General features: G+C 49.1%; 3 protein-coding genes across 6 annotated transcripts; 2 read left to right on the plus strand and 1 right to left on the minus strand.

Annotated features, from left to right (window-relative positions):
* Positions 1-5,797: 5,797 nt before the first annotated feature.
* VPS11 (VPS11 core subunit of CORVET and HOPS complexes) lies at positions 5,798-17,034 on the plus strand. Of its 3 annotated transcripts, none has more exons than XM_014785058.2 (16): positions 5,798-6,012; positions 6,594-6,742; positions 6,827-6,974; positions 7,565-7,728; positions 8,583-8,830; positions 9,568-9,769; positions 10,167-10,318; positions 10,957-11,143; positions 11,606-11,752; positions 11,876-12,064; positions 12,169-12,330; positions 12,561-12,700; positions 12,790-12,992; positions 13,122-13,293; positions 14,267-14,489; positions 14,628-17,034. In XM_014785058.2, the coding sequence occupies exons 1-16, from the start codon at positions 5,826-5,828 to the stop codon at positions 14,790-14,792; spliced, it is 2,838 nt and encodes a 945-aa protein (XP_014640544.1). In that variant the 5' UTR covers positions 5,798-5,825; the 3' UTR covers positions 14,793-17,034. The 3 variants fall into 3 exon arrangements, with proteins under 3 accessions (XP_014640544.1, XP_004427288.1, XP_087289930.1); XM_004427231.3 differs by having other exon boundaries at positions 6,839-6,974; XM_087433804.1 differs by lacking the exon at positions 5,798-6,012 and adding an exon at positions 6,053-6,252 and having other exon boundaries at positions 6,572-6,742.
* HMBS (hydroxymethylbilane synthase) lies at positions 16,892-24,185 on the plus strand. Of its 2 annotated transcripts, XM_004427227.3 has the most exons (14): positions 16,892-17,033; positions 19,217-19,270; positions 19,630-19,702; positions 20,115-20,164; positions 20,252-20,307; positions 20,689-20,766; positions 20,972-21,049; positions 21,170-21,245; positions 22,077-22,190; positions 22,442-22,480; positions 22,724-22,843; positions 23,356-23,409; positions 23,554-23,640; positions 23,738-24,185. In XM_004427227.3, exons 1-14 carry the CDS (start codon positions 17,001-17,003, stop codon positions 23,909-23,911), a joined length of 1,086 nt encoding a protein of 361 aa, XP_004427284.1. In that variant the 5' UTR covers positions 16,892-17,000; the 3' UTR covers positions 23,912-24,185. The 2 variants fall into 2 exon arrangements, with proteins under 2 accessions (XP_004427284.1, XP_087289934.1); XM_087433808.1 differs by lacking the exons at positions 16,892-17,033; positions 19,630-19,702 and having other exon boundaries at positions 19,225-19,270.
* Positions 24,186-24,480: 295 nt separating this feature from the next.
* On the minus strand, positions 24,481-26,574 carry H2AX (H2A.X variant histone). Its single transcript, XM_004427226.3, has one exon. It carries the CDS (start codon positions 25,951-25,953, stop codon positions 25,522-25,524), a length of 432 nt encoding a protein of 143 aa, XP_004427283.1. The 5' UTR covers positions 25,954-26,574; the 3' UTR covers positions 24,481-25,521.
* Between the last annotated feature and the right edge of the window lie 109 nt (positions 26,575-26,683).

Here is a 26,683-nt window from a genome sequence, read left to right on the forward strand (position 1 = left end):
GTTGTTATTTCAGTTCCACAGAGAAATATTTTGTTTCTCAATAACTGACTCTACTTTTGGCCAACTATCGGTAGGGTAGATTCTTTCTATCCATTTCAGAGTATGCATTTTAACATTTATTGGGCCTCTGTCACATCCAAGCACTGTACTAGGTGCCGTGATTCCAGAGATAGGGGTGTCCTTGCCTTCGGAGAGGTCACAGTCTGTTGGGAAGCAAATATGTTCATGGTTTCACGCACTTATTAAAAATCTATTGAATGACTGCAAATTGGGAGACAAGTCAGTCTCTCCTGCTTCTAAGTGAGCTCCCACCCCCAGAATGCCCTTGGTGGGAGCATTGTTTTGCTGCAGCTACAGTTCTTGACCTGGGTATCTGTCCCCCTGGGAGGTGCAGCAGATGCCTGTGCTCTGGGGAGTCACCTGTTTTTGTTCTCTGAGCAGAGACGAGAAGAGTGTTTCACAAGAACGAGTTGTAAGACACCTGATTTAGATTGACCAAGGCAGCTGAATCCACTAGTTCTTGTCCAGAATAACTTGTTAATAACATTTGAGGATGACATCCCTTCCCCCACACCATGGAGAAACCCAAGGGAAGAAAGTTGCTATCTTGCAGGACGTGTGCCAACTGACAGACGATTAAAATGAACACATCAGCAAGGGCATATACATAACATTGTAAACCACGCAAGTTATGTCATGGCTGAGGGCAATCTTCATCAGGGCAAACATCCTGGTCCAGGAGAATTTGAAAAATTAGTTGTCACTCAGCAACCCCATTCTTAGGTTTCTATCTAACAAATGTATACATATGTTCACCAAGAGACTGTAACAGTTTTATTCATAATGTCCCAAAATTGAATACTTCCCAGATGCCCATCAATAGTTGGATGGATAAATAAATTGTGATGGATTCACACAATGAAATTCTATACAGCAATGAAAATGAATGGTCTATTACATTCCACAACTTAAATGAATCCACAAACTATATTGAGTGAAAGAAGCCGCAAGTCAAAGAGTACGTACTTTATGATTTCACTTAAGTTTAAAAACAGGCAAAACTAAGCTGTAGTGATAGAAGTTGGGATGGTGCTCATCCTTGCTGGGTGGTAGTGTTCAGAAGAGGGCATAGGGCCGGCCCGGTGGCGAAAGCGGTTAAGTGCCCGGGTTCCGCTGTGGCGGCCCCGGGGTTCGCAGGTTCAGATCCCAGGCGCACACTGATGCACCAGTTGTCAAGCCATGCTGTGGCGGCGTCCCATATAAAGTAGAGTAAGATGGGCACGGGTGTTAGCCCAGGGCCAGTCTTCCTCAGCAAAAAGAGGAGGATTGGCAGATGTTAGCTCAGGGCTGATCTTCCTTACAAAAATTAAAAAAAAAAAAAAAAAACCATTAAAAAAAAAAAGGGCATAAGGCAGGCTTCTGGGGTGCTGGCAATGCTCTATTTACGATGGTTGCAATGGCTCTGCGAATAGTTAATGGGCTGTAGTGTGTACACTTTTCTGTATGTATGTTTCAATAAAAATTTAAAAAATTGCTTTGTGTGTGTCACACAAAAGACTTGAGGGTTTGATTTTGCTGTAACCTTAGGCAGGTGGAAGGCTCAATTTTACCGGGAGAAGCTGGACCAGGATAAGTTTTTTCTACTTCTAAAACAATGTTTTTAGAATTACAAAAGAAGTATGTGGTTATTGAAGAAAACTGGAAGAACATAGGAAAAACAAAGAATAAAAACTACCCACAATTCCATTTTCTAAATTAAATCACTTTTAGTATTATGTATATCAATCTACACACACCTTGAACTTTAATGGAGATAACATTTTGTGACCATTTTTCATTTAATTTATTGAGAACATTTTCCTATGTCATATTTTTTCTCTACAGAATTTTGAATGGCTATATTTATGGAATTGTAGCATAGAGAAATACAATAATTTATTTACCAAAATTATAATTTGACAATCAGGTTGTTTCCTGTCTTTTTGCTATTATAAAATTGCAATAGACATCTTTATGAAATCTATCCCTTATAATCTATTTAAGTTAAATTCCTAGAAGTAGAAATGTGGGCTTAAATTTCATACATTGCCAAATTGCCCTCCAGAAAGGTTCACCAATATGCACTCCCCAGTAACAGTGAATGACAGCCCCTATATTCTTAAGAACACTAGAATATTAATGCATTTTTAAGGACTTGGTATCACAAATTTTAATAGGATGGGGAGGGTGGGGATGAGGAGACAAAGGACTGGGAACATTTCCCAGCTTGCATTGGGATGGGAATTATTATGTGTCAAGGAGAGACAGCAAGACTTTTAGGGTTCTTGAATTCTGTGACTTCATGATCACATAGAAAATCACTCAGACTTAATAAATTTATGGACTTGAGTGTTCTAAAAATAATAATAAATTGAGCACCCAGAATACGGGGCTTTGGAGTTTGACAGACCTGGATTTGCCTGTGAACTCCAGCACTTCCTGTCTGTGTGACTCTAGGCAAGTTGTTGAGCTTTCCTGAGTCTCGGTTTCCAGATCATTAAAAGGCATGCTGGTACGCGCTTCACAGGGTTGGTGTAAAAATTAAAGCCGGTAAAGTGCTTAGCACAGTGCTTGGGACATCCTAAGCACCAAGTATACATTAGTTAACTTCTTATTGGTTTTGTTATTAGTCTAGAGAAATAAAACTAAAAGATGGGCGCTATTGCAGTGTTAAATGCTTCATTAAGAACTTTGCCACATTCATGGGGATTTTCCTTTCCCTGTTGTAGGCCCGATTTTCACAATCAATAATCAGCTAATTGCGTCTTTCTCCTGTTTCACTGTAGCTTTGGAGACCTGGGCTCTCTTGTACTGTAAGAGCTCTGAGTTTATTTTAGGCTGACCTCCTTGCTCCTAAAGTGGAAACTGCTGCTAGAGTTTTTAGGTGCTAAGAGAAAAAAATCCAGGTTTTTCAGAGTTCTAGAAAATGGTTTCTACCCAGAGAGCCAGATGAGGGGGGTGAAAAACTCATGGAAAATAAAATTTGCATCTGGAACAAGAAGTACATTATGTACATTATGGGCAGTAGTTTGCTGAAGGGGAAAAGAGAGGGCATTGCTAGTCAACTCTTGATTCTGAGTTGTGATCTCTAATTTCAAGCTAAAGACTTGAATTGCTCCTTCAGTCCTCAAGTTCTCAGTATGCAGAACTGTAAGTGAATCTGTACATATAATCATTTTCTGTGTAGTTTGCCTGCCTCTCTTCCTCACTGTACTGAAGTTCCTGGATTCAGACAAGTATAACTAAAAGACAAATCCTGGTGTACGTTCTGACAAGTGTAGCCTAGCTTCACCCCCCAGCAAACCATCTAATTAAAGGTTAGGGAACTGAAGATCTGTTTCTTTATTTTCAAATAACTTTTTTTTTTTTTTTGTGAGGAAGATCAGCCCTGAGCTAACATCCATGCTAAACCTCCTCTTTTTGCTGAGGAAGACCGGCCCTGAGCTAACATCTATTGCCAATCCTCCTCCTTTTTCTCCCCAAAGCCCCAGTAGATAGTTGTATGTCATAGTTGCACATCCTTCTAGTTGCTGTATGTGGGACGCAGCCTCAGCGTGGCCGGAGAGGTGGTGCGTCGGTGCACACGCAGGATCCGAACCCAGGCTGCCAGTAGCGGAGCGCGCGCACGTAACTGTTAAGCCACAGGGCCGGCCCTCAAAGAACCTTGATATTTTTGCCCAGAGAGTCACTTGAACCTCTTTGAGACTCCATTTCTCATCAGAGATAATGATACTTCTGCAGGTGGTTGCTATGAAGAGTCCATGGAAAATGAAAGCACTTTGTTACGTTTAATTCACTACATGAAATTAAGGGCTGGTTACTGTCAGTTCTTCCTATATGTCTGTCCCCTATGGTGGTGGTCGAGCTCTCTAAAGGGCAAGAACCATGTCTCATTCATATTTATATTCTGGGCATTTAGTACAATTCCTAGAATAGTGAGTACTCAATACATATTTGTGAAAAGGAGAAAAGGAAGGCAGTAAGTTTGAAGAGGTGCCGTAGGTTGCTCTGGCGGGCCAATCTCTTCCTTTGTACCCTCATCAATAAGATCCAGTGGTCACAGGCCTTACCAGGTTCAGACATCAGAGGAAGACTCTGGGCCTTTCCCATTGGACAGTAGAGGGAGCACCCAAGTCAACAACAAAGATGCCAATGGGTCTGCTGTTCACATCTCTCTTTGCTTTCACACTGTTTCTTTTAACATATATTATTCACAGTCTTAACAAATGACATAAAATACTATCTAAAAATTCTAATGAGTAGTACAGAATATGCTCAGCAAGTAAAAACGGGTCCAATCTACGCCCCATTTGTGCTTCTGCCCGTGGGTTGAGATCCTGAAACAGTTCCAATACCTGTGTGACAAAGACAAAAGAAATCTGAGCTGAAAGTCAGGAAATCTGTGTGCCTGGTGGTGGCTAGACAGTTTCTTCCCCTCATTTATCTCTTTAGACAAGTGGACACTACCTTTCGTGTCAACCCGATTGAGGAGAGGAGGGGATAAGGGGAAAATCATCCACGTTCATTCCTTCAGCCAAACATGGAGCACCTACCAGGCTCTGTTAGACCTGGTTCATGGTAAACAAGACACAGCCTCCACTCTCTGGAAACTCAGGCTCAGGGACTAAAGAGTAACATACTCTGAAAATAAAAAGCTGTGTGTGTGGGAGGGGTATAAAAATAAACTTCACAAGTACTAACCACATGGCCACTTTTTCATATGTCCATATGATTTCAAATGACTGTATGTCACTTCTGTACATAGCTCCTTGTGGCACACAAACAGTACACCTACAGTTTTCCATGTGGACAGTTGGTTTAGCCAGAGTTGGGAATGGTGGGTGGCCACGGAATATCTTAGACACTTGCCAATTGTTAAGGCATTCAGCTCTCAGAGCTGCCACTTCCAGGCTTTTTGCTGTGTTCTGCTTATGTCCCATTCCGCACCACTGCGGAAAAGGGGAGAAAGCCAGGTTCTTGGGAGTCACTGCCCCATCAGTATTTCCCAGCTTCCTTAAGAAACATTTTAAGTTTATTTATTTATTTTTTCCCCCTAAGCCCCAGTAGATAGTTGTATGTCATAGCTGCACATCCTTCTAGTTGCTGTATGTGGGACGCGGCCTCAGCATGGCCGGACAAGCGGTGCGTCCGTGCGTGCCCAGGATCCGAACCCAGGCCGCCAGCAGCAGAGCGCACGCACGTAACCGCTAAGCCACAGGCCTGCCCAAGAAACGTTTTAAATGTCTATTACATGCCACACACTGACAGACGGACACAAAAACGAACATAAGACACTAACTATGGTTCACAATCTGTATCTGGTGGCAGACACAAACTTCTAATTTTATTTCTCCTCTCCTATAGCTGAAAAACCAGTTGCATATACACTGGTTCATTTATGCCTCAAAACAGTCCTGTGAGGTCAGAACATAATTCACTTAGGCACAGCGGGTTACAATTCCCAAACCACGCGGCGTTCCTGATCTTGATCCCTCATTACCCGTGCGTTTAATAAAGGAGGAAACTGATGCTCAAAGAGGTGAAGGGTCCAGCTCTTAAGAAACATTTTAGTCAGTGCAGTCATAGAGCCCACAAATTCTCAAACTATAGAGCCAGTGGCGGGCGGGGAACCCTGCCTCACGTGGCCCCGCCCACTCTCCCAGCAGGCGCTGTCTCCCGGACTAGAGAGCGCTGGCGCATCCAGGCTCCAGGAAGCTGCGGGGTCACGTGATCCGCCGGCTTCTCTCACGTGACTCCTCTCTCGGAGGCGGGGGCCTTCGGCCAAGATGGCAGCGTACCTGCAGTGGCGGCGCTTCGTTTTCTTCGACAAGGAGCTGGTGAAGGAGCCGCAGGGCAATGATGGGGCTGCTCCCGGGGCCGCGCCTGCCTCTGGAACCGCTGCTTCCAAGTTCCTTTGCCTCCCTCCTGGCATCACTGTCTGCGACTCAGGCCGAGGGAGCCTAGTCTTTGGTGATATCCTTGCTCTGGAGTTGTCTCTTTCCTCCCCGGATCCCTGAGGAGATCCAGCTGGGATGGAATCTGTCCGTCAGAGGGGTTCGTGTGACGTGCCACTTTCGTTTAGATGGGCGCCCAGTGCTCCGTCTGTGGTCTGAGGGAAGAAAGAAGGAAGTCCGTTCTTTATCTTGTTGCCAACTGAGCAATCCTGAGAAGTCGTTTAACCTCCATGGGCTTCAGTTTCCTTATCTGTAAAAGGTGTGTGAAATACCGATTTGGCAAGGTTATTTTTAAGGTCAATCAAAAGAACGGATGCCAGTTGGCTTTAAAAGATAAATATGTAAGGTGTCATCTCCCCTGCCCAATATTGTGGGCAAGGAGGTAAATGACACCAGGAGTTTGCTGGTTTGTTCCTCATATTGCTGCCACTAAACTCTGGCCTTCCTTTTCACTCTTTTTAAGAAAGGGAGTCCCAGGAGGTAATGTGTGGAAAAATCCTTGAAAATTTTGAAGAGCTATATGTATGTATGTTGTTATTTGGGTTCTGGTCTAAGTGCAAGTCTTTCTCCTTGGAAAGGAGGCTCCTTGACTACCTGCACATATGGAAGGCCAGATCTGGTTCTTGCCCCGCTCCCTACAGCTTACCGGCTTCCAGGCCTACAAACTACGGGTGACACACCTCTACCAGCTGAAACAGCACAATATTCTGGCATCTGTTGGTGAGGATGAAGAGGGCATCAACCCCCTGGTGAGTCCTAGAAAGGAAACGGGAAAGACCCAGAAGACTGGGAACGGTTGTTTTTGGAGGGTGACTAGCATTCACACATCCGAGGTCTGTCCCCAGGTAAAGATCTGGAACCTGGAGAAAAGAGATGGTGGCAATCCACTCTGCACTCGAATCTTCCCTGCCATCCCAGGAACAGAGCCGACTGTTGTGTCTTGTTTGACTGTTCATGAAAATCTCAACTTTATGGCCATTGGTAAGCAGAAAGAAGGCAAAGCTAACAATCCATGATTCATTTATTTATTTTTTTTGTGAGGCAGATCAGCCCTGAGCTAACATCTGATGTCGATCCTCCTCCTTTTTGCCGAGGAAGATCGGCCCTGAGCTAACATCTGTGCCCATATTTCTCTACATTTTTATATGGGATGCTGCCACAGCATGGCGTGACAAGCGGTGCACCGGTGCGTGCCCGGGATCCAAACCCACGAGCCCCAGGACGTCGAAGCAGAGTGTGCGCACTTAACCGCTTGCTACTGGGCCGGCCCAATCGATGATTCTGTATAGATTTTCTTAGAGTTGCTTCTGCAGCTCATATTCATTGTTTTCATGAGACCACTTTGTACTGAACTGAGGCCTTTGAGATACTAAAGTTTGGAATGGGAAAGCATTTAGTTTTGTTCTTTGAAGATGAATCAATGAGTACCGATCTTCATGTTAACCATTGGAGAAGTTGGGGATGAGGAGAAAGCTTGTCAGTTCTAACAAGTGCCTCAGATGATCTTTTTCCCCTTCTGTGCTTCCTGAGCTTTGCAGCCTCAATGAAGTGCTGTTCCTGCTCTCCTACAGGTTTCACAGATGGCAGTGTTACATTGAACAAAGGAGACATCACCCGGGACCGGCATAGCAAGACCCAGATTTTGCACAAGGGCAACTATCCTGTTACTGGACTGGCATTTCGCCAAGCGGGAAAGACCACTCACTTGTTTGTTGTGACAACTGAGAATGTTCAGGTATGACCAGGGCCTCCACTGTTAGGGGCAGGCGGGAAAGGCTTGTCCATTGCTCATGGGGCTAGGGTGAGGAACTGATAAGAGAGGCAGGATTCTTAAATTTTTCATCATAAAGCCTTGAATCGTTTGCCCAGCTTAATGTTTTTCTTCACTTAGGAGACTGGGAAGAGTTAGAGTTAGGAAAAGAAATCTGGGCTTGTGTAAAAGATCTGAATTTTTTTCCTAACTAACTTGTTAAGTGACACTGGGCAAGTTGCTTTACTTCTCTGGCTTTTGGTGCTCCTGATTATTATTATTATTTTTTTTTTGGTGAGGAAGATTAGCCATGAGCTAACATCTGATGCCACCCTTCTCTTTTTGCTAAAGAAGATTGGCCCTGGGCTAACATCCATGCCCGGCTTCCTCTGTTTTATATGGGACGCCGCCACAGCATGGCTTGACAAGCAGTGTGTCGGTGCGAGCGGGATCTGAACCTGCGAACCCCGGACCACCAAAGTGGAGTGCACGCACTTGACTGCTATGCCACTGGGCTGGCCCCCTGGTGCTCCTGATTTTTAACAGGCTACTCTCAGAAATAGTCTTTTGATAAAACAGTAAAAGATTATTGCATTTATCTTACTTGCAGAATTCCTGTAGTGGGTAGTGATGGTATATACAGAGGAAGAAAATTTGGTCCCTGCTTATATATTTAATAGATGGGTGATGGTTAATGGAGAAGGCAAGCTTCCAGGGGGAGTCTTAGGGTGCAGTGAGTTAAAAAGACAGAGCTAGGATGGAGATGAGAATACCTTTGGGAAGGCTTAGATGCCACCTCCTCAAAGGGAGCCTGTTAACCCCTTTCTTACTTCTCCTAGTCCTATATAGTTTCTGGAAAGGACTACCCTCGTGTGGAGTTGGACACCCATGGTTGTGGCCTGCGCTGCTCAGCCCTAAGCGACCCTTCTCAGGACCTGCAGTTCATAGTGGCCGGGGATGAGTGTGTCTACTTGTACCAGCCTGATGAACGTGGGCCCTGCTTTGCCTTTGAAGGCCATAAACTCATTGCTCACTGGTTTAGAGGCTACCTTGTCATTGTCTGCCGTGACCGGAAGGTTTCTCCCAAGTAAGGATTCCAGGGAGAAGGGAAAGGGAAAAGGAAAGGGCTGGATTTGTTCCCCAAAATTAACCTGATTTTAAAATCCTAATGCCTGGATCCTGTCAGTCTCCCACCTTGGTTTTATGTAGACTGCGCTTACACCTAGATTCAGTTATAACGTTTTTACTGAAAAATGTGTTTTTGCTGCAGACCTTTGCTGAGCAGCCTTGGTGCACTAGAACACTCCAGGGAATTTTGGCTCTCGTATTGTTTTTTTTTACTCTTTAGTTAAAATAAACTGGGCAGAGGAATGAGGGATTGAGTAGTAGAGAAATTGAGGAGTGCTGGGAAGTGCAGGACACAGTATTTTTTCTCTGAGCCACCTGAAAGGGGCAGCATGGTCGTCTGCATGATGGAAGTAATCCCTGTCAGTGTTAGTTTGTTTTCATTCAGTACTAAGCACAGTGTCTTACATACAGTAGGTACTAATTATGTGTTAAATGAATGGATGTTTGAATGAACTTAATTTTTTAATCTGTTGCTTATGTTAATTATAGGATCCTAAAGGGTAAGGTCAGGTCTATACGCTCTCTTCCTACAACTGCCAGCACGATGCGGCATGTTATGGCATGAGCTGCTAGAGAGGCCAAAGAGGTGATTTGTTCTGGGTGGTATGGGCAGCACCAAAGTTGTCATGGGAAAGGAAATAAAGAGGAGCTGAGACAAGTAGTACAAATATCTGGTGCTTTTTCTTTCCCACACAGGTCAGAGTTTACCAGCAGGGACTCACAGAGCTCCGACAAGCAGATTCTCAACATCTATGACCTGTGCAACAAGTTCATTGCCTATAGCGCCGTCTTTGAGGATGTAGTGGATGTGCTTGCTGAGTGGGGCTCCCTGTACGTGCTGACGCGGGATGGGCGGGTCCACGCACTGCAGGAGAAGGACACACAGACCAAACTGGAGGCAAGGCCACCAGGTTCCCAGAGCTGGCCACAGGCACCCAGACCCCCCTATGGAAACAGGCTCCCCAAGTCACCTTGGCCAGGGTGTTTCCTTCCTTTGGGTCACAGCCTTACTCAGCTCCCTTAGGGTAGAATTACAAGATAAATGGCCTGGGATGAGGCCTTAGAGGGAAGTAATGGCTGGGAGCCTGAGCCCACTCTCAGGGTCCACTCTGTCTACAGAGAACCTTGTGAGGTGAGGTGATGTTGGTCTTGGGAGTATCTGAGGTCTCACCCTGTCTAGGATCTAGGCAGATTGGAACTTCAGGACTGTCTGGCTTTTCTGTTGTGTGTACATTCTGGGAAGGTGTCTTCTCATGACTGCTTCTACCAATTTTCTAATCTCTCTCCCCTTTCAGATGCTGTTTAAGAAGAACCTATTTGAGATGGCAATTAACCTGGCCAAGAGCCAGCACCTGGACAGTGATGGGTTGGCCCAGATCTTCATGCAGTACGGGGACCATCTCTACAGCAAGGGCAACCATGATGGGGCTGTCCAGCAGTATATCCGGTCCGTCTGGAGGCACTTTAGGATGTAGCTCTGAGTGCAGGGATAGGCAGCCAGAAGGGCTAAAACCTGTGTTTGGAGGTGGGAGGTGGACTTTACCAGGAACAGTCCTTTTTTCCTGCAGAAACTGTGATGCCTCGAGTGAGAAGACAGTATACCTTCTAGGAAAGGGAATGTTTAGGGTCAAATATTACATGACCAGTGTGCAGTTGAGCTGAGGAGTACCTATTATTTTAAACTTTAGCTTGGCCCTTGTTAATATTCAGTTTGACCTGATTCTTTAGAGAGAAAAAAGTATTCATCTCTTGCTTCTACAATTTCTTCCCTTGGCACTAATTCTTAGAATTTTCAGCCCTAATAAGGGGTTTTAGGGATCTGTCTAGTCTCTTACCAAACCTCTCTAGAATTCCTGTTCACAGCCAAGTTTAAGAACCACTGCTCTGGACTTTGGTACTCCTGTGGTCCACAGTCTAGTAGCATCGATATCTCCTAGGACTTTGTTAGAAATTCAGAATCTCGGGCCTCACTCCAGACCTCCTGAAACAATTTGCGTTTTAAGAAGATCTGCAAGTGATTCCTATGCACGTGAAAGTTTGAGAAGTACACTGATCCAGAGATGTTTGATGCACGTGTCTCCCTAGGACCATTGGAAAGTTGGAGCCGTCCTATGTGATCCGCAAGTTTCTGGATGCCCAGCGTATCCACAACCTGACTGCCTACCTGCAGACCCTGCACCGGCAATCCCTGGCCAATGCTGACCACACCACCCTGCTGCTCAACTGCTACACCAAGCTCAAGGATAGCTCGAAGCTGGAGGAGTTCATCAAGGTGCAGGGTGGTGCTGGTGGGGGATTCCTCGAGGGCCCCACTGAGTGTGAGGTGGCTCCACTGGGGCTTGCCCTTCTTCAGCAGGATGCAGGGAGAGGAAAGAGCTGACCTTATTTGGGGACCAGGACCCTCTGGTCTATAAAACTGGGAGGAGAAATAGCCTTTCCTGCTAGTTCTTGTCCATCTCCCCTCTTGTTTTGTGATGCCAGAACTTCCTGTGTATCTAAGCCCTGGGAAGTAGCATTGGGGGAGCCCTGTGTCCCCAGAGGAGTCCCTTTAATGGTAGGGGCAGAGGAAGACTTTAGCTCTTAGAAACTTTCTGAGGGGCAGGATAACATAATGTTTTAAAAGCATGGACCTTATTATCTTAAGACTCTGGTCTTAGAATCAGTTGCATGTCTCCTGTCTCTTCCCCGACCACAACCTCCCTGTGAATCGTTTTGGCTAATGTCTCCCTGGCAGACAAAGAGCGAGAGTGAAGTCCACTTTGATGTGGAGACAGCCATCAAGGTCCTCCGGCAGGCTGGCTACTACTCCCACGCCCTCTACTTGGCTGAGAACCATGCACATCACGAGTGGTACTTGAAGATCCAGCTAGAGGACATCAAGGTAGGTGAGACCTGACTCAGGCAGAGCCCTGTTCTTTTTCTAGGACATCTCAGAATGATGAAAGTGCTTCCTGGTGGGTAAGGCAGGAGCATGCACTTAACTCTGCTCTTTACCTCTCCACAGAATTATCAGGAAGCCCTTCAGTATATCGGCAAGCTGCCTTTTGAGCAGGCAGAGAGCAACATGAAACGCTATGGCAAAATCCTCATGCACCATATACCAGAGCAGACGACTCAGTTGCTGAAGGGACTTTGTACCGACTATCGGCCCAGCCTTGAAGGCCGAGGCGATAGGGAGGCTCCAGGCTGCAGGGTGAGGCCTCAAGGAGAATGGCTTTTGGACAGTAAGATCACCTTAGGGGCCTCCTGGCCACCAAACCCACTCGCTCAGCCTCCTCTCCTCCCTTGCCATCCTAGGCCAACTCAGAGGAGTTCATCCCCATCTTTGCCAACAACCCACGAGAGTTGAAAGCCTTCCTGGAGCACATGAGTGAAGTGCAGCCTGACTCACCGCAGGGCATCTATGACACACTCCTTGAACTACGACTGCAGAACTGGGCCCATGAGAAGGATCCACAGGTGAGGCCTGACAAAAGCTGCAGGAAGCGCTGCAGAAAAGACAGTTCTTCCATCTTTTGCGGTTGCCTTTTGATGCATTATTTAGACCAATAACACCTCACCTTTGGGGGCTACGTGGTCCTAAGTGAAGAGGAAATTGGACTGAGGGGAGGAGAGTTGACTTGCCTTGTCCCAAGAGACCTTGTGACTTTTCCCTTACGTCCAGCACCTCTCCCCTCCTCCTTCCTTAGGTCAAAGAGAAGCTTCATGCAGAGGCCATCTCCCTGCTGAAGAGTGGCCGCTTCTGCAACGTCTTTGACAAGGCCCTGGTGCTCTGCCAGATGCATGACTTCCAGGATGGGGTCCTTTACCTCTATGAGCAGGGGAAGCTGTAAGAGTTTGGGGAATTTCAGGGAATTGGGAAGGATCCAAGTAATTTTCCAGGGAGAGCCTCTGAGCTGTGCCTTGCCCCGGCCCCAGGTTTCAGCAGATTATGCACTACCACATGCAGCACGAGCAGTACCGGCAGGTGATCGCTGTGTGCGAGCGCCATGGGGAGCAGGAACCCTCCCTGTGGGAACAGGCACTCAGCTACTTTGCCCGCAAGGAGGAGGACTGCAAAGAGTACGTGGCAGCTGTGCTCAAGCATATCGAGAACAAGAACCTCATGCCACCCCTTCTAGGTACTTGGGAGGACAGGGTGGGTGGGTGCAGGCTGCTGACCATCGGGCTCTGTGGCAGGGACTCTCCAACTCTATCCAGAGGATGCTGCAGGGTTCATTGTCTTGTTTCCTCCTGGGCCCCCATCTCAGTGGTGCAGACCCTGGCCCACAACTCCACGGCCACCCTGTCTGTTATCCGGGACTACCTGGTCCAGAAACTGCAGAAACAGAGCCAGCAGATTGCACAGGATGAGCTCCGGGTGCGGCGGTACCGAGAGGAGACCACCCGCATCCGCCAGGAGATCCAGGAGCTCAAGGCCAGGTACTTGGCATCTGGATATGTGGTGGGGTCCAGGGGATAACCTCATTCTTCACAGGGTGTCATTCAGGTTTCACAGACAGAGGAGTATGTGGGGTGTGTTTGAGCATTTCATTCTTGAAGGTCTGTTTTAATGGAGGAATTCCAAAGGATGGTTTATTACATAGATCATTATTTATTGGGCTTTGGAGGATATTATCCTGTAGCAGGTACTTTTCTTTCTGTATATGCCTACCTTTTACCTTTTCTAAACACACATCTAGGTTGTGGTTGGAAGCCATTCAGAAGTAAAAGCTTTGCTTTAGAAAATACAGAAAGTGGATAATTTAGAAATATTTATAGTAGATGTTAATCCCTACTCTGAAGTCTTATCTGCCCTTAATACCGTAAAATATTTATTAGAAAACAACAATTTCTTCATTCCACAAATATTTACTGAGCCCCTGTTATGCCCCAAGCACTATTCCTAATACACACAAAAAGCCCTGCCTTCACAGAGCTTACACTGTGGAGGAGATGACAGACAGTAAACCCGTTAAATAAGCAAAATATTGTAGTATATTAGCTGGTGATAAGTTCTAAGGAGAAAATTGAGGAAGGGGAGTAGGTTGAGGAGTGTGTGTGTGTGTGTGTATGTGTGTGTGATAATTTATAAGGTGGCCAGGAAAGGCCTCACTGAGAAAGGGTCACATCTAAGTAAAGGCCTGAAAGACAATTTAGTAGCAATTGTGAAAATTGGAAGAGAGAAAAATATCCCTCTGGGTTAGTTGGTCTTGCTGGGAGCATGCTGAGACACACTGCAGGCCCAGGCTGTCAGCCTTCTTTGATCCCCTTTAGGTGGTAAGAAGAGCAGGGCCTTGTAGTCCGTTAACAGGGACATCTCTCTTCTCATCGACCCCAGCTGCCTTCTCTCCCATTTGGCTCTTGGCCCTGCCCTCACTGTTCACCACTCCTTTCTGGTCTCCCTTGCCTGTAGTCCAAAGATTTTCCAGAAGACCAAGTGCAGCATCTGTAACAGTGCCTTGGAGTTGCCCTCAGTCCACTTTCTCTGTGGCCACTCCTTCCACCAACACTGCTTTGAGAGTTACTCGGAAAGTGATGCCGACTGCCCCACTTGCCTCCCTGAAAACCGGAAGGTCATGGATATGATCCGGGCCCAGGAACAGAAACGAGATCTCCATGATCAGTTCCAGCACCAGGTGGGGCTGAGCTGGGTAGATGACTACCCCTCACAGAAAGCCACGGGAGCACTGGAGGGCTTGTTTTCTTTTCTCCTTCCTCATTTAGGAAACAGGCACTTTGGTTCTGATTCTTACTTCTTTCTGCTTTCCCTGCAGCTCAAGTGCTCCAACGACAGCTTCTCTGTGATTGCCGACTACTTTGGCCGAGGTGTTTTCAACAAATTGACTTTGCTGACCGACCCTCCCACAGCCAGGCTGACTACAAGCCTAGAGGCGGGGCTACAGCGGGACTTGCTCATGCACTCCAGGAGGGGCACCTAAGTAGCTTGTGGGAAAGGATGTGATAATGGAGGCACATCAGTAGGGACAGAGGGGGACAGTGGCAGGGCTGTCGCACAGGAGTCAGGCAGACGTGCACAGGACTCCACTCTGATCTGATGTCATAGTCCTCAGGACTAAAGAGGATTTTCTTTTCCTGCCTCCTTGTTTGGCCAGCCGGCCATTCTTCCTGTTGACTTTTCGAGCAGTGTAGATCCTTCCAGACCAGCGGGGGAGGGCATCTCAGCAACCTCTGTATATGGACAATAGCTGCTTTGTTCTCTATCCAAGAGCACCAGGCTGTGCTTGGGTCATTGCTCCCAGAGTCTATAAATAAAAGCATATAATGATTTGGGGGTTGAAGGATTTATTCTGGGGACTTCTGGGTGATTCTTAACTGTGCAAAATGTACTTCTTTCCCTCTGCTCTCCTAGAGCTCCACTTCCCTTTCTACAGAGTTCCTTAAAGATTATGTTGAAGTGAGTTCATTCCAGGAATGGGTGGGGCTTGTGGCATCTAGTAGAGTTCAATTTACTGAAGAACCTCTGCAAAAGACTTAATGCCTGAACTCCAAGAGCCACCTGGACCCAGGCCCCCCAAAACAGCTCCTGCTCTTTAGTCTGGCTGGTCTCTATAGCTCTTGTTTGGACAAAATATTCAAGCAGGAGGCAGATTCTGGTGGGGAGCCTCCTTGGGCCTTTGTAATGGGTAGGTTGGTGTCTTGCTGTAATCAGTACTAGATGATAAGCAGGATAAAAGGGTCTTTATTGAAATATTTTTTTTCCCCTCTTTGAAGTTGTCAGCTGAAGTTTGTGCTGCTAGGTGTCTGCGTGTAATTTGGGTTACACTGCCTGTTGGAAAATTGCTCTTACAGCGTTGTTTAATTGAAGGAAGTAACTTGGACGTTGTGTTTAGGTAGTATTTAGAAGAGGCAGAGTACACTACATTTGTAGTGGCTAAGAATACAAACTTTGGATCAGCTGACCCGAGTTTGAATCCTAGTTTGACTTAGGGCAACTCTTACCTTCTCCGAACTTCAGTTTCTTCATCTGTACATTAGGAATTATAACACCTTTCTTGTACGGCTATTGTGAAGGCCTAAGGAGTGAATAGGTGTCCACTTCTTTGCACAGTGGTTAGCATATGGGTGCTCACTATGTGGTTATTAGTGATGTTGGTGGGTAAAGCACTTTTCCTAACAAGCCCTTTTTCCACTAAATTAATATGTTGGCACTCCCATTTCACAGTTGTCTTTAGGCATGACCTTTGATCTCTCAACCAGTTTTTTTATTTTAGAAATAGAAATATTGGGGCCAGCCCAGTGGTGCAGTGGTCAAATTCATCTGCCTCACTTCGGTGGCCCAGGTTTCTGGGTTTGGATCCCTGGTGTGGACCCACACCATTCATCACCATGCTGTGGTGGTGACCCGCATACAAAAAGTAGAGGAAGGGTGGCACAGATGTTACCTCTGGGTGAATCTTCCTCAACAACAACAACAACAAATAGAAATGTTACCTACTTCAGGGCTGTAGCAGAGCTAAGTTTGAGCAGAGCAAAGGAAGTGCCACATAAACTGCACTAACTGCTTGAGCCACAGCTAAGGAGATAAAGCTCTAGAATTCTGGATGAATAGTGTCCTGGAGCACACACCTAATTTGTGGGTGTTGAATCCAGCCTAGCATCGTAAGTTGCTTAAGGAATCTGTACTTCTAACGCAGCATTATAGAGTTAATATCCTTTTCCTATTGGGCATGGCTAACTGGCATAAATGACTGTCCCTTTGGGTGGTGGTAGGAGGGGACTGCAAAGAGTTTACTTTGTGGGTAAATCTGGGCCACTGACCATCAGTATCCTGGCTCAGAACGAGGTATAGGTAAAAGTAGAAATGAATAGCTGGTAGGCCTGGGTCTTAAACCAGGAAGACAGAGGCAAACGGGAACCCAGCCCCTCGTCCGTCTGGCGGAGGAGGGCCAGTAACAGACAGCTACGGTCTTCTCTGTCGCGATCATTCTAATTCCCGCCCGGCGGAGGTGCCTCCTCTCGAGGGCGGGCGCCGGAAATGACGCAGGGCCCTTCGTAGAGCCGGGAGTCAGACTGCAGGAGGAGCTGAGGCCCCGCGTGCACCCGGTGCCAGCCGGCCGGGGCCTCCGGCTTCCCCAGATCCCGAGGGACCTTGGCGGCGGCCTTTGGCCTCCCTCCTGAGCACAGCCATGTCTGGTAATGGCAACGCGGCCGTAACGGCGGTGAGTCCTAAGCCGCTGACCCTCGCGACTTCGGTGTTCTGGGCTAGGGGTGCAACGATTGGCCCCGGGTTGCCACCCTTCGTCGCCTATTGGTGGGAACGACTATCCGTCGTCGTCTTTTTTTTTTTTGGTCCCAATAGTTTTTAAAGGGCCAGTAGCGGGGTACCCTTAGGAAGGAGAAGGGAAATCAGTGAGCGGTGGGGCTGGAGTTAAGAGTGGAGCGATTGTCTTGAACGGAACCCCTAGCCCTGCCGGGATCTGGGTGGGATTCGGCCTAGCTCTAGATTTAGTGACCTAGCCCAGGAAAGTTCATCTACACAGGACGGGGACATCTACACATGTCCCGGGATCCTTTCAGGCCAGACAGGGCGGAGGCGGTGGCTCCGTGGCCAAATACCGGTATTTGGCCACCTTGGGAATATGTTCCACTTCGGATACAGGAAAGAGAACATACCCCCAGGTTTCCAAACAGCACACAAACATGTTGGAAGTGCGCCTTTTCCCCTTTCTCCATTTCAGCGGTCACCCACCCCCAGCCTACTCTGAGTTCCCAGCTGAGACACACCATTGGGTTACTTACTACCGTGGGTGGGAGCCACCCTTGAGCCTTCCTATTCCTCGTTTGTCCTCGGGCTCTGAGCTTGTGTAGATGCAAACTACAGAACAGGAGGCCAGAAAGAGATAAGAAAGAGATGGGGCTGCTGCTTATCTCCTAATGTCCAGCCTGCTGGGGAGGGAGGAATTCTTTGCCATTGCACACATTGCTGAGCACTGGACTAGATGTAGGAAGATCTGAATTCCAGCTCCGGCTCTCTACCCATTAGTAGCTGTGATCTTGGGCAAGTCACTTCATTCCTCAGAGCCAGCGTGGTCCCAGAGATGCCTGCCCTGTCTACCTGATAGATTGTTAGGAAGATTAAAAGCAATAGCTTTAGCATTTGTGTGCTCAATAAATTTTTTAATAGAGCGATTTGACCTGAACATCCTGTGCAGAATCAATGAAATTAATGGATTGTTTGAACCTAGCAGTTTCTGGGACCTTAGATTCCTTTCTGTGGGCTCCCTGTGGCCCACAATTTTAGTGGCCATGTTTAGCATTTCAAGCCTAGCCTGATTTGCTCAGTATCCCCCAGGGTTTATTTATTGGAGAAGCGATAGCAATGGAATAGACTAGAGTCCAAGAGGCGCCAGCTGTCATCTCCTCCAGCAACAGAGGCCCTGGATGCCTGGCTGCAAAAGAACTCCATAGGATGAAGATTCCAGAATGGGGAAAGTTGATGGTGTTCACATTCACTCTTCTCTGATCTAGAAAGAACTAGGACCTCAGAGTGAAGAACCCAGTTCTACCTACTTGGACACCTTTGTCCAAAGTGCCCTGGCAGGAGGAAGAAGCATGTCTCTGAGTTCTTGGCTTGGTCTCTGGCGTCCTGGTATTTCCTTGTTGGTGAAACCAGAGGCAGCACTCTAGGTGAATGGACATGAGGCAGCTTAGCCTCTTGGTCTTATAGAACATCAAAGGCAGAAGACGCTTGAGTCCAAACCTCTTCATTTTATAGATAAACAAATAGGTACTGATGAGTTGGTGTGCTCAAGCCCACCCAGCCAAGAGGCTGAGCAAGACTATACATCAGATCCGTTGCCCCCAATCCTTTATGTATGTATTCCAACCAGATTAGGGGATCGATAGTGGGGCAGCTCTTGGCATCTAGGTGGCACTGAAGCTTTCTCGAGTGCCTGCTCTGTTGTGGATACTGAAGTTGTCCTTGGTGACTCAGCGCAAGTTCCCCCGTGTGGCCCCGGCTGCCCTGCCCCTGCCTGCTGCCAGCCCCACCCTCCCTGTGGCCAAGCTGATGGGCCTTATCTCTTATCCCGCCTGGCTGTGTGCAGCACTCCCACTGCCTTGGCCAGTATGCGCTTCAGGGCTCAGTGTCCTGGTTATTGCAGCAACAGTAGCCACAGGGTCCTACTATCACTTCCCTCTGGTCTCTGCTTCTCTGGATCAGTGAGGAGGGCAGAGGGTACTGAGGAAGGTAAAGGGACCAGTCTTGGAGTTTTCTCTACACAGAGGCTCAGCTGGCCACAGGCCAGGGGCTGAGGTTCCTTTCTTCCAAGCCAGTGATTCTGGTTCTTGGACAAGGTGTTGAGGAACAGAGGGAACTGTGACCTGGGGACTTTTTCTGCAGGAAGAAAACAGCCCAAAGATGAGAGTGATTCGCGTTGGCACCCGCAAGAGCCAGGTGAGGGCAGGTTCCAGGGTGGAGGAAGTTTGTCGGAAGAGCTCTGTGCTCATGGTATTGCAAGGTGCAGGGGCCAGAGGGTTAGTTCCCAGCACCTCGGGGTGGAGGAAATGAGGTGGCTGGGTGTTAAATTCCATGAAGAATGGCAGATTGCGTTGTGTGGAGAGAGAGTCCCTGGGCTGGGGAAGTTGTTGGGGTGCAGAGGATTCCTGGGCCAGATCTCTCTCTTTCCTCAGTGTGCATTCAACCCCCTTTCTGAGTTCCGTTCCCTTCAGGATCTCCCTGACCCTGCCTGTGAGGGTCTAAGCTTGGGGCAGTGGCCAGGGAAGGACAGGACTAATCTGAATTTCTGTTCCCAGCTGGCTCGCATACAGACGGACAGTGTGGTGGCCATGCTGAAAGCCTTATACCCAAGCCTGCAGTTTGAAATCAGTGAGTTTTCTGGACAGGAGTGGAAGCCAAGGGGAAGCCCTCACCCCCTGGAGAGGAGAACACAGTGCTTCTGGCTTTACCTAGTAGCACCAAGGCCTGGTCCCATTGCCTCTGAGAATTCTCCTTGGCTGTCCCCTGTTTGGAGGGCCCTTTCCTCCTCTGAACACCTCTAGCTCTGATTACCTGGGCTAGCCTGACATTCAACATCCCCTGCTTTGGGTTTTTTATGAGTGTGTCTGGTCTTCCTACTAGATCGTACATTTCCAGAGGGTAGGAACTGGGTCTTATGTGCCTCTGTATCCATCCTGTATCTTAGCACTGTGCTGGGCTCAGTAGGATCTCAGTAAATGCTCAGTAGGAGCATTAGAAAATGCTGGTCAATAGGTGCCTGATTGATTGACTCTCTCCTCAGTTGCTATGTCCACCACAGGGGACAAGATTCTTGATACTGCACTCTCTAAGGTAACAACATTTCCCCCCCAAGTCCTTTCCGCCCTTCTCTCTCCTTCCCACTAGAGATTCACTCTGAGGCTCTTTCTTACCTGGCAGATTGGAGAGAAGAGCCTGTTTACCAAGGAGCTGGAACATGCACTAGAGAAGAATGAGTAAGTGAAAGACGGGAGAGTGTGGCTCCCTCCCAATCTCTTGCTAGGACCCCGGTGCACATCAGACGTGGATATCAGCTAGACCGTTGGGCTTAAACTCTTGGAGAGGCTAGAGAGGGCCTCATATGTGAGTTTTTCAGGCTTCAGAAAAGGAGAGTATACTGGTTCTGAATATCTAGCTGCATGGAGTACAGGATTGGGTGGGGGGAGGAGGGTAGGAGGGAAGGGAGGAGGGGAGCAGGTCTCAGGGTCCTGAGGTCTCAGAAAGGCCTGCTTCCTGAACTGCTTTAGGCTCCGCAACTGAAATAGAGGCAGGAGTAGGTGGAGAAGGAGGGGCCTGCTGCTTGGACCCCTTCTTACCTCCCTCTCCCGTCTCTCTAGAGTGGACCTGGTTGTTCACTCACTGAAGGACCTGCCCACTGTGCTTCCTCCAGGCTTCACCATTGGAGCCATCTGCAAGTAAGAGTCCTGCCAGTCAGGGGGCCTGGGCAGGCATCATGTTAACTTTGGCTTTTCCCTTCGGGATTTGGCCTTCCACCTCTAGGGCTGTCTCCCCTGCCCTGAGGAGTGTCAAGCATGGCAGAAAACTCAGAGAATGCCAGTTGGTTGGCTATTGAGAGACCCTGGAAGTGACCTTATTCTATGATCTTCCCTCCATCCCCAGGCGAGAGAACCCCTGTGATGCTGTTGTCTTTCACCCAAAATTTGTTGGGAAGACCCTAGAAACCTTGCCAGAGAAGAGGTGAGTGGGGCCTGGATAGGCATCTTGGTGGGATGTGCGCAGAAGAGGGAGGGTTGGGAGGAGGAGGAAAGGAACAGTACCTGCCTAGAGTTAAATCTCATTTCAACCTTCTCTGAGCAGCGTGGTGGGAACCAGCTCCCTGAGGAGAGCGGCCCAGCTGCAGAGGAAGTTCCCACATCTGGAGTTCAAGAGTATTGTATCCTTTTAGAGGAGGAAGGGGGCAGCAGCCACGGAGGAAGACGAGGTCCAGAGGGCCCTGGGAGTCCTGAGAGTAGAAGGGGCTTCCAGAGGAAGTGGACCATGGGGGCAGTGGGCTGTCTGTCCCCGCATTCATCCACCCATCCACCCATCTATTCATAATCCTTTCATGTTTTCTCAGCCCTAGGCAGGTGCCTGGCACCGGGGTTAATGGTGAGCAAAGTCAACATTGTCCTTGCTTATGTAGAGTTTATATTTTGGTTTGGGAGACAGACAAACAGGCACTGATAATACGGAGTGATACTGAACAGTGATTACTTCCAGTTGGGGGATGGAGGTACTTCCATTTTTATTTTATATTCTATATTGTTTTGATTTTTACAATGAGTATATAGTATGTTTTGTAAAATTAAAATAGCATGTGCTAAGTGCTCCAATGCGCAAAGTAGGGACTTCTCTGGAAGCTTCTAACTGGAACATCTAAACACAGACTTGGGGGTCAGGAAGCTTCTTAAAGGTCTTGTAACCTTGCACAGGTTATTTGACCTCTCTGTCATTTTCTTAGCCTGAAATGGTGGTAATAATAGTGGAGAAAATAATAATAATAATAATGGAGATAATAATATTTACCTCATAGGGTTGTTGTGAAAATTAAATGAGTTGACACATGTAAAGCACTTTAGAACAGTGTCTGGCATGTAGTAAGTATGAGGTAAGTGTTAGCTGTTACCATTAAGCTGAGAACTGAAAAATGAAAAGTTAGCCAGATAGAAAGGGAATGTTTCAGGCAGAGGAAACAATGCTCATGGTCCTTAGCATCTCTCCATAGCGGGGAAACCTCAACACACGGCTTCGGAAGCTGGATGAGCTGCAGGAGTTCAGTGCCATCATCCTGGCCGCAGCTGGCCTGCAGCGCATGGGCTGGCAGAACCGGCTGGGACAGGTGGGGGCTGCCCCTGTTCCTTCTCCAGTTAATCTTCATCCTCTTCTTGCCTGTATTCTCTTCTTGAACACCTCGCCTTTAACAATACAAGCTAGGAACAAGTCCCAGGCTGGGAAGACTGGGGATCAGAGGCCAGACTCCCACTTTTGCCTGTGCAGGCTTTGTATATGATAGGGAAGCTCCATCTCACAGCTGTGTGATTTTATGTACCCCCATCTCCTCCCTTCTGACTGCCTCTTCTGCCCCCGCAGATCCTGCACCCTGAGGAATGCATGTATGCTGTGGGTCAGGTATGTTTGGCCAGGGAGCTGCGTATCGATGTGCCCCTTCCCTTTGTTCTCAGCCAGGAAGCTGGTCGCACAGCCTTCCGCCTCTGCTTCCCCCAGCATAAACACTCCCAGGGAGGGGCAGGTCTTGGGAGGCTACTGTACCAAAAGGCTTTGGGGAGCAGGTGGAAATTGGCTGGTTCCTATCCTTGGCGCCATTGGTTGGGGACAGATTGGGCCTGATGTCCTAGGCTGTTTTTCCATCAGGGGGCCCTGGGCGTGGAAGTCCGAGCCAAGGACCACGACATCTTGGATCTGGTGGGTGTGTTGCATGATCCTGAGACTCTGCTTCGCTGCATTGCTGAACGGGCCTTCCTAAGGCACCTGGTAGGGCCTGTGCTCCACCTGTGGAGGGGTGGGGACTTGGGAAGTTGGGAAGGGTAGTCAGGAGATTTCTTAAATTAATGCTCTGTGTTGAGTGGTAACTCATTCTTTTTTTTTTTTTTTTTTTGGTGAGGAAGATTAGCCATGAGATAACATCCGATGGCAATCCTCTTTTTGCTGAGGAAGATTGGCCCTGGGCTAACATCTGTGCTCATCTTCCTCTACTTTATATGGGATGCCGCCACAGTATGGCTTGACAAGTGGTGCTTTGGTGCACGCCTGGGATCCGAACCTATGAACCCAGGGCCGCCAAAGCAGAGTGCATGCACTGAACTGCTATGCCAGTGGTCCAGCCCCTAACTCATTCTTGAATGTTATGTATAAAGACGGCCCAAATCTGGGCCCCTAGCCTTCTGTTCACGTATGTTCTCAGAGGTCTGTGTGTCTCTGAGGGCTCTGGTCATAGCGTGGTGTTAAGGGTCCTTGGAGATCACAGGGAGAACTTCTCGTTGCAGGAAGGAGGCTGCAGTGTGCCAGTAGCTGTGCATACAGCTATGAAGGATGGGCAAGTAAGCAGGGGAAAATGGGTGGATGGCAGGGAAGGAAGGTCTGTGGCATTTCTCCCTGTGCATCCCAAGTTGCCTGCAAGAAAAGCCTAGGCCTCTAAGCAGTTTCCTCTCAGAATATGCTGAGGGAACCGTTTTCTTTCCCAGCTGTACCTGACTGGAGGAGTGTGGAGTCTGGATGGCTCAGATAGTATGCAGGAGACCATGCAGGCCACCATCCATGTCCCTGCCCAGGTGCCAAGGCTGGAGGGTGAGGGAGAGGGTAAGAAACAAGTCTGTGTGTTACCTCCCCTTTTTTGCTCACCAAATCCTACCTCCTTCCCTCATCCAGCATGAAGATGGCCCTGAGGATGATCCACAGCTGGTGGGCATCACTGCCCGGAACATTCCACGAGAAGCCCAACTGACTGCTGAAAACTTGGGCATCAGCCTGGCCAACTTGTTGCTGAACAAAGGAGCCAAGAACATCTTGGACGTTGCACGACAGCTTAACGATGCCCACTAACTGGCCTGTGGGGCACAGGTGCCTAGGTTGCTGCCATCTGTCCAGTGCCTACATCCCAGCCCTGAGTGCCCCCTTCTCACTGCTGACTGGGGAGTGATCACCCCAGTTATGGGGTTGAACAGCAGGGTCAGAGACTTCCACGGACTTGCCTCACCTTGGGGCCTTGGTGACTGCCTTGCCTTCTCGGTAGGTGGAGGCTTCATCTCTTTACAGAAAGTCCAAACCACAGCCTTTGAATGTTACCAACTTTACTAATAAACCAGCTCTGAAGGTGGTTTTTTTGTTTTTGGTGGGGTCGCAGGAAAGGACAAACATAAAACCCTTTACTCCTTACTTCAGAGACTGGGACCTCTTTAACACCGTTTCTGCCTCAGTAGTTCTCCTTTTAAACAGAATAACTGTTTGCTTCCCAGGGAACAGCAAGAAAGCCATAATCTTAGAACTATGGCTTGTCCCTCTCCAGTTAACCATAGGGCTTCATATGCAATAGTCCCCTCACCCCCACAACCTCAGGAAAATGAGACTACAAAGTCATCAATCCTACAACTCTTACAAAATGAAGACACTCATTTTTAAAAAACAATCCTTTAATAAACAAAATTAGTCCCTCTGAAACTCCCCAATGTCTAAGGTACTAGTCTTGGATGGGTTAGCTGCAAAATTCCAGTTCAAAAGCCAATGGAGACTCAGTCCAGACAGGATTAAGACTTGTGCTGGTATCTAGGTGGTTGGCTTGCCGAGTGGAGCTGCTGGAAGGGAAATGGGGCAGAGCGGGTAGGCCCTACGGCCTTGCTGCCAGTCAGCTTCAGGCGCGCACACAACTCCCGCTGTCCACACAGCCGGCTGGGAACCCAGACTGGAGGCCTCGCCCCTCCCCGGCTTCTCCCTGGGAGGCAGTCCTCTCCGGAGGAACGATGTTCCTGTTAACAGTGTTCTGTCCTGGCCGCACCGCACAGGCCTACAGATGAGGATGGAGGAAGCGCTGATGTAAAAATCCCAGGGTTTGGCAGCAAAGGGGGCACCAGAAAAAATTCAGTGATGAAATTTCTCCCCACCGAAGCCCAGAAATCCAGTCCTGTCTGAAAAGTCCTGGCCTAAGCACCACGCTGGAGAAGTCAGACGACCGGGCTGCAGGGGTCTGCTGGCGGCCGTCTGCACCGACTCACCCTTTGGGCCGCCGACCCCGGCCACACACCTCAGCCCTACGTCAGAGCTGCCAGCTAAGTCTTCCAGAAGGTGCCGCGGCTCATCGCAGCCCATCAGCGATTCTCAAGACAGGCCGGCTGAGTCACGAGCGCCGAGGCGGCAGGTGCTGCGCCCCGAGTCCCCTCCCGGCCGCGTCCCTCGGTCCTCCGCGTCAGACGAGCCATGCCGGGCCCGAGCGGCGTCCTAACGGCCGCCCCTCTCTGGAGGACGGGAAGCCGGGGCCCGCGAGCCGCGCGGGGGAGGGGCGGGCGGCGGCGGGGATGAGGGAGAGGCCGAGCGCCGCGGCCACCCGTCCCGGAACTCGACGTGGCCCAGCTCTTTCCGTGAGGGCTGTGGTGGCCCTTAAAAGGGCCTTTGTGGCGGCATGGGGAGGGCCGGGCGGCCGGGGCCGGTGCGGGCGCTCCTCAGTACTCCTGGGAGGCCTGGGTGGCCTTCTTGCCGCCCGCGGGCGCCTTCGGCCCCACGGTGGCGCTGGTCTTCTTGGGCAACAGCACGGCCTGGATATTGGGCAGAACACCTCCCTGGGCGATAGTCACGCCGCCGAGAAGCTTGTTGAGCTCTTCGTCGTTGCGGATGGCTAGCTGCAGGTGGCGGGGGATGATCCGCGTCTTCTTGTTGTCGCGGGCCGCGTTGCCGGCTAACTCCAGAATCTCAGCGGTGAGGTACTCGAGCACCGCCGCCAGATACACCGGAGCGCCGGCGCCGACCCGCTCGGCGTAGTGGCCCTTCCGCAACAGCCGGTGCACGCGGCCCACGGGGAACTGGAGGCCGGCGCGCGATGAGCGCGACTTGGCCTTGGCACGGGCCTTGCCGCCGGTCTTGCCGCGGCCCGACATGACGCGCGAGGTAGAGGAACGGTGTATAGCTCCGCCGCAGTCCAACTGCCGCCGCGCGCGCCCAGGGGCCGCCCTTATAAGCCCCCAGGGCACACCTCCGCGCCCTCCTGATTGGCTCTTTTCTCTAATACCCGCCTCCGGTTGGTTGCGGTTAACCCGTCGGTGACGCGCCACGGCTGATGGAGCGCGCTCGCCGATTGGTCGAATTTGAAAACCTTTTGCCCGCGGAAGAAGGCGAGGAGGAGTGGCGGCTCGCAGACAGCCAACCACTCTAAGAAGTAGCCTATCCAAGTGAAGCGCGCGAGATTTAAACGCTACAGCCGGAGACCAGAACCGGAAGTCAGAGGGTGGAGTCAAGCCACCTCAAGAGCCTCTGGGAAGTCTAGGCCGGCCTGGATTTTTAAAGGGAAGAGGTCAACACAAGAATTCTCTCTGCCTCCCCTTTCAGGTCTGGTCACTCCCTCTCCACTCCTCCCTCCACCTATCCTACAAAGGGAGAGTGAACAAGGAAAGAAATGAGATTCCCTGAAAATTCGATCCCATACCAGAGAACAGATAACTCCAATCTTATGGCCCTCCATGCCACCTGAAGAATCAGGATTTCAGTATTTATTCAACATGTTCTGCCTGGTCTCAGTTCTTTCTGTTTACTTCTTCCTAGAAGGGGCCTGGTGTACTGAAAGAAAAAGGTTGGGGCAGAGAGAGGCATCCTCTTGGAGAAGGTGCCTCC

The sequence above is a fragment of the Ceratotherium simum genome, chromosome 7, assembly GCF_057802395.1.
Source record: "Ceratotherium simum simum isolate JZ-2026a chromosome 7, ASM5780239v1, whole genome shotgun sequence".
Taxonomy (NCBI): domain Eukaryota; kingdom Metazoa; phylum Chordata; class Mammalia; order Perissodactyla; family Rhinocerotidae; genus Ceratotherium; species Ceratotherium simum.

Bases quoted from the DNA above. Each gene is read 5' to 3' on its own strand.
- HMBS (XM_004427227.3), top strand. From the start codon at position 17,001: ATGTCTGGTAATGGCAACGCGGCCGTAACGGCG. The intron at 20,767-20,971 runs GTAAGAGTCCTG...CTCCATCCCCAG, and splicing joins ACCATTGGAGCCATCTGCAA to GCGAGAGAACCCCTGTGATG. The intron at 22,844-23,355 runs GTAGGGCCTGTG...TTCTCGTTGCAG, and splicing joins GGGCCTTCCTAAGGCACCTG to GAAGGAGGCTGCAGTGTGCC.
- VPS11 (XM_014785058.2), top strand. From the start codon at position 5,826: ATGGCAGCGTACCTGCAGTGGCGGCGCTTCGTTTTCTTCGACAAGGAG. The intron at 11,144-11,605 runs GTGCAGGGTGGT...TCTCCCTGGCAG, and splicing joins AGCTGGAGGAGTTCATCAAG to ACAAAGAGCGAGAGTGAAGT. The intron at 12,065-12,168 runs GTGAGGCCTCAA...TTGCCATCCTAG, and splicing joins GGGAGGCTCCAGGCTGCAGG to GCCAACTCAGAGGAGTTCAT.
- H2AX (XM_004427226.3), bottom strand. From the start codon at position 25,953: ATGTCGGGCCGCGGCAAGACCGGCGGCAAGGCCCGTGCCAAGGCCAAG.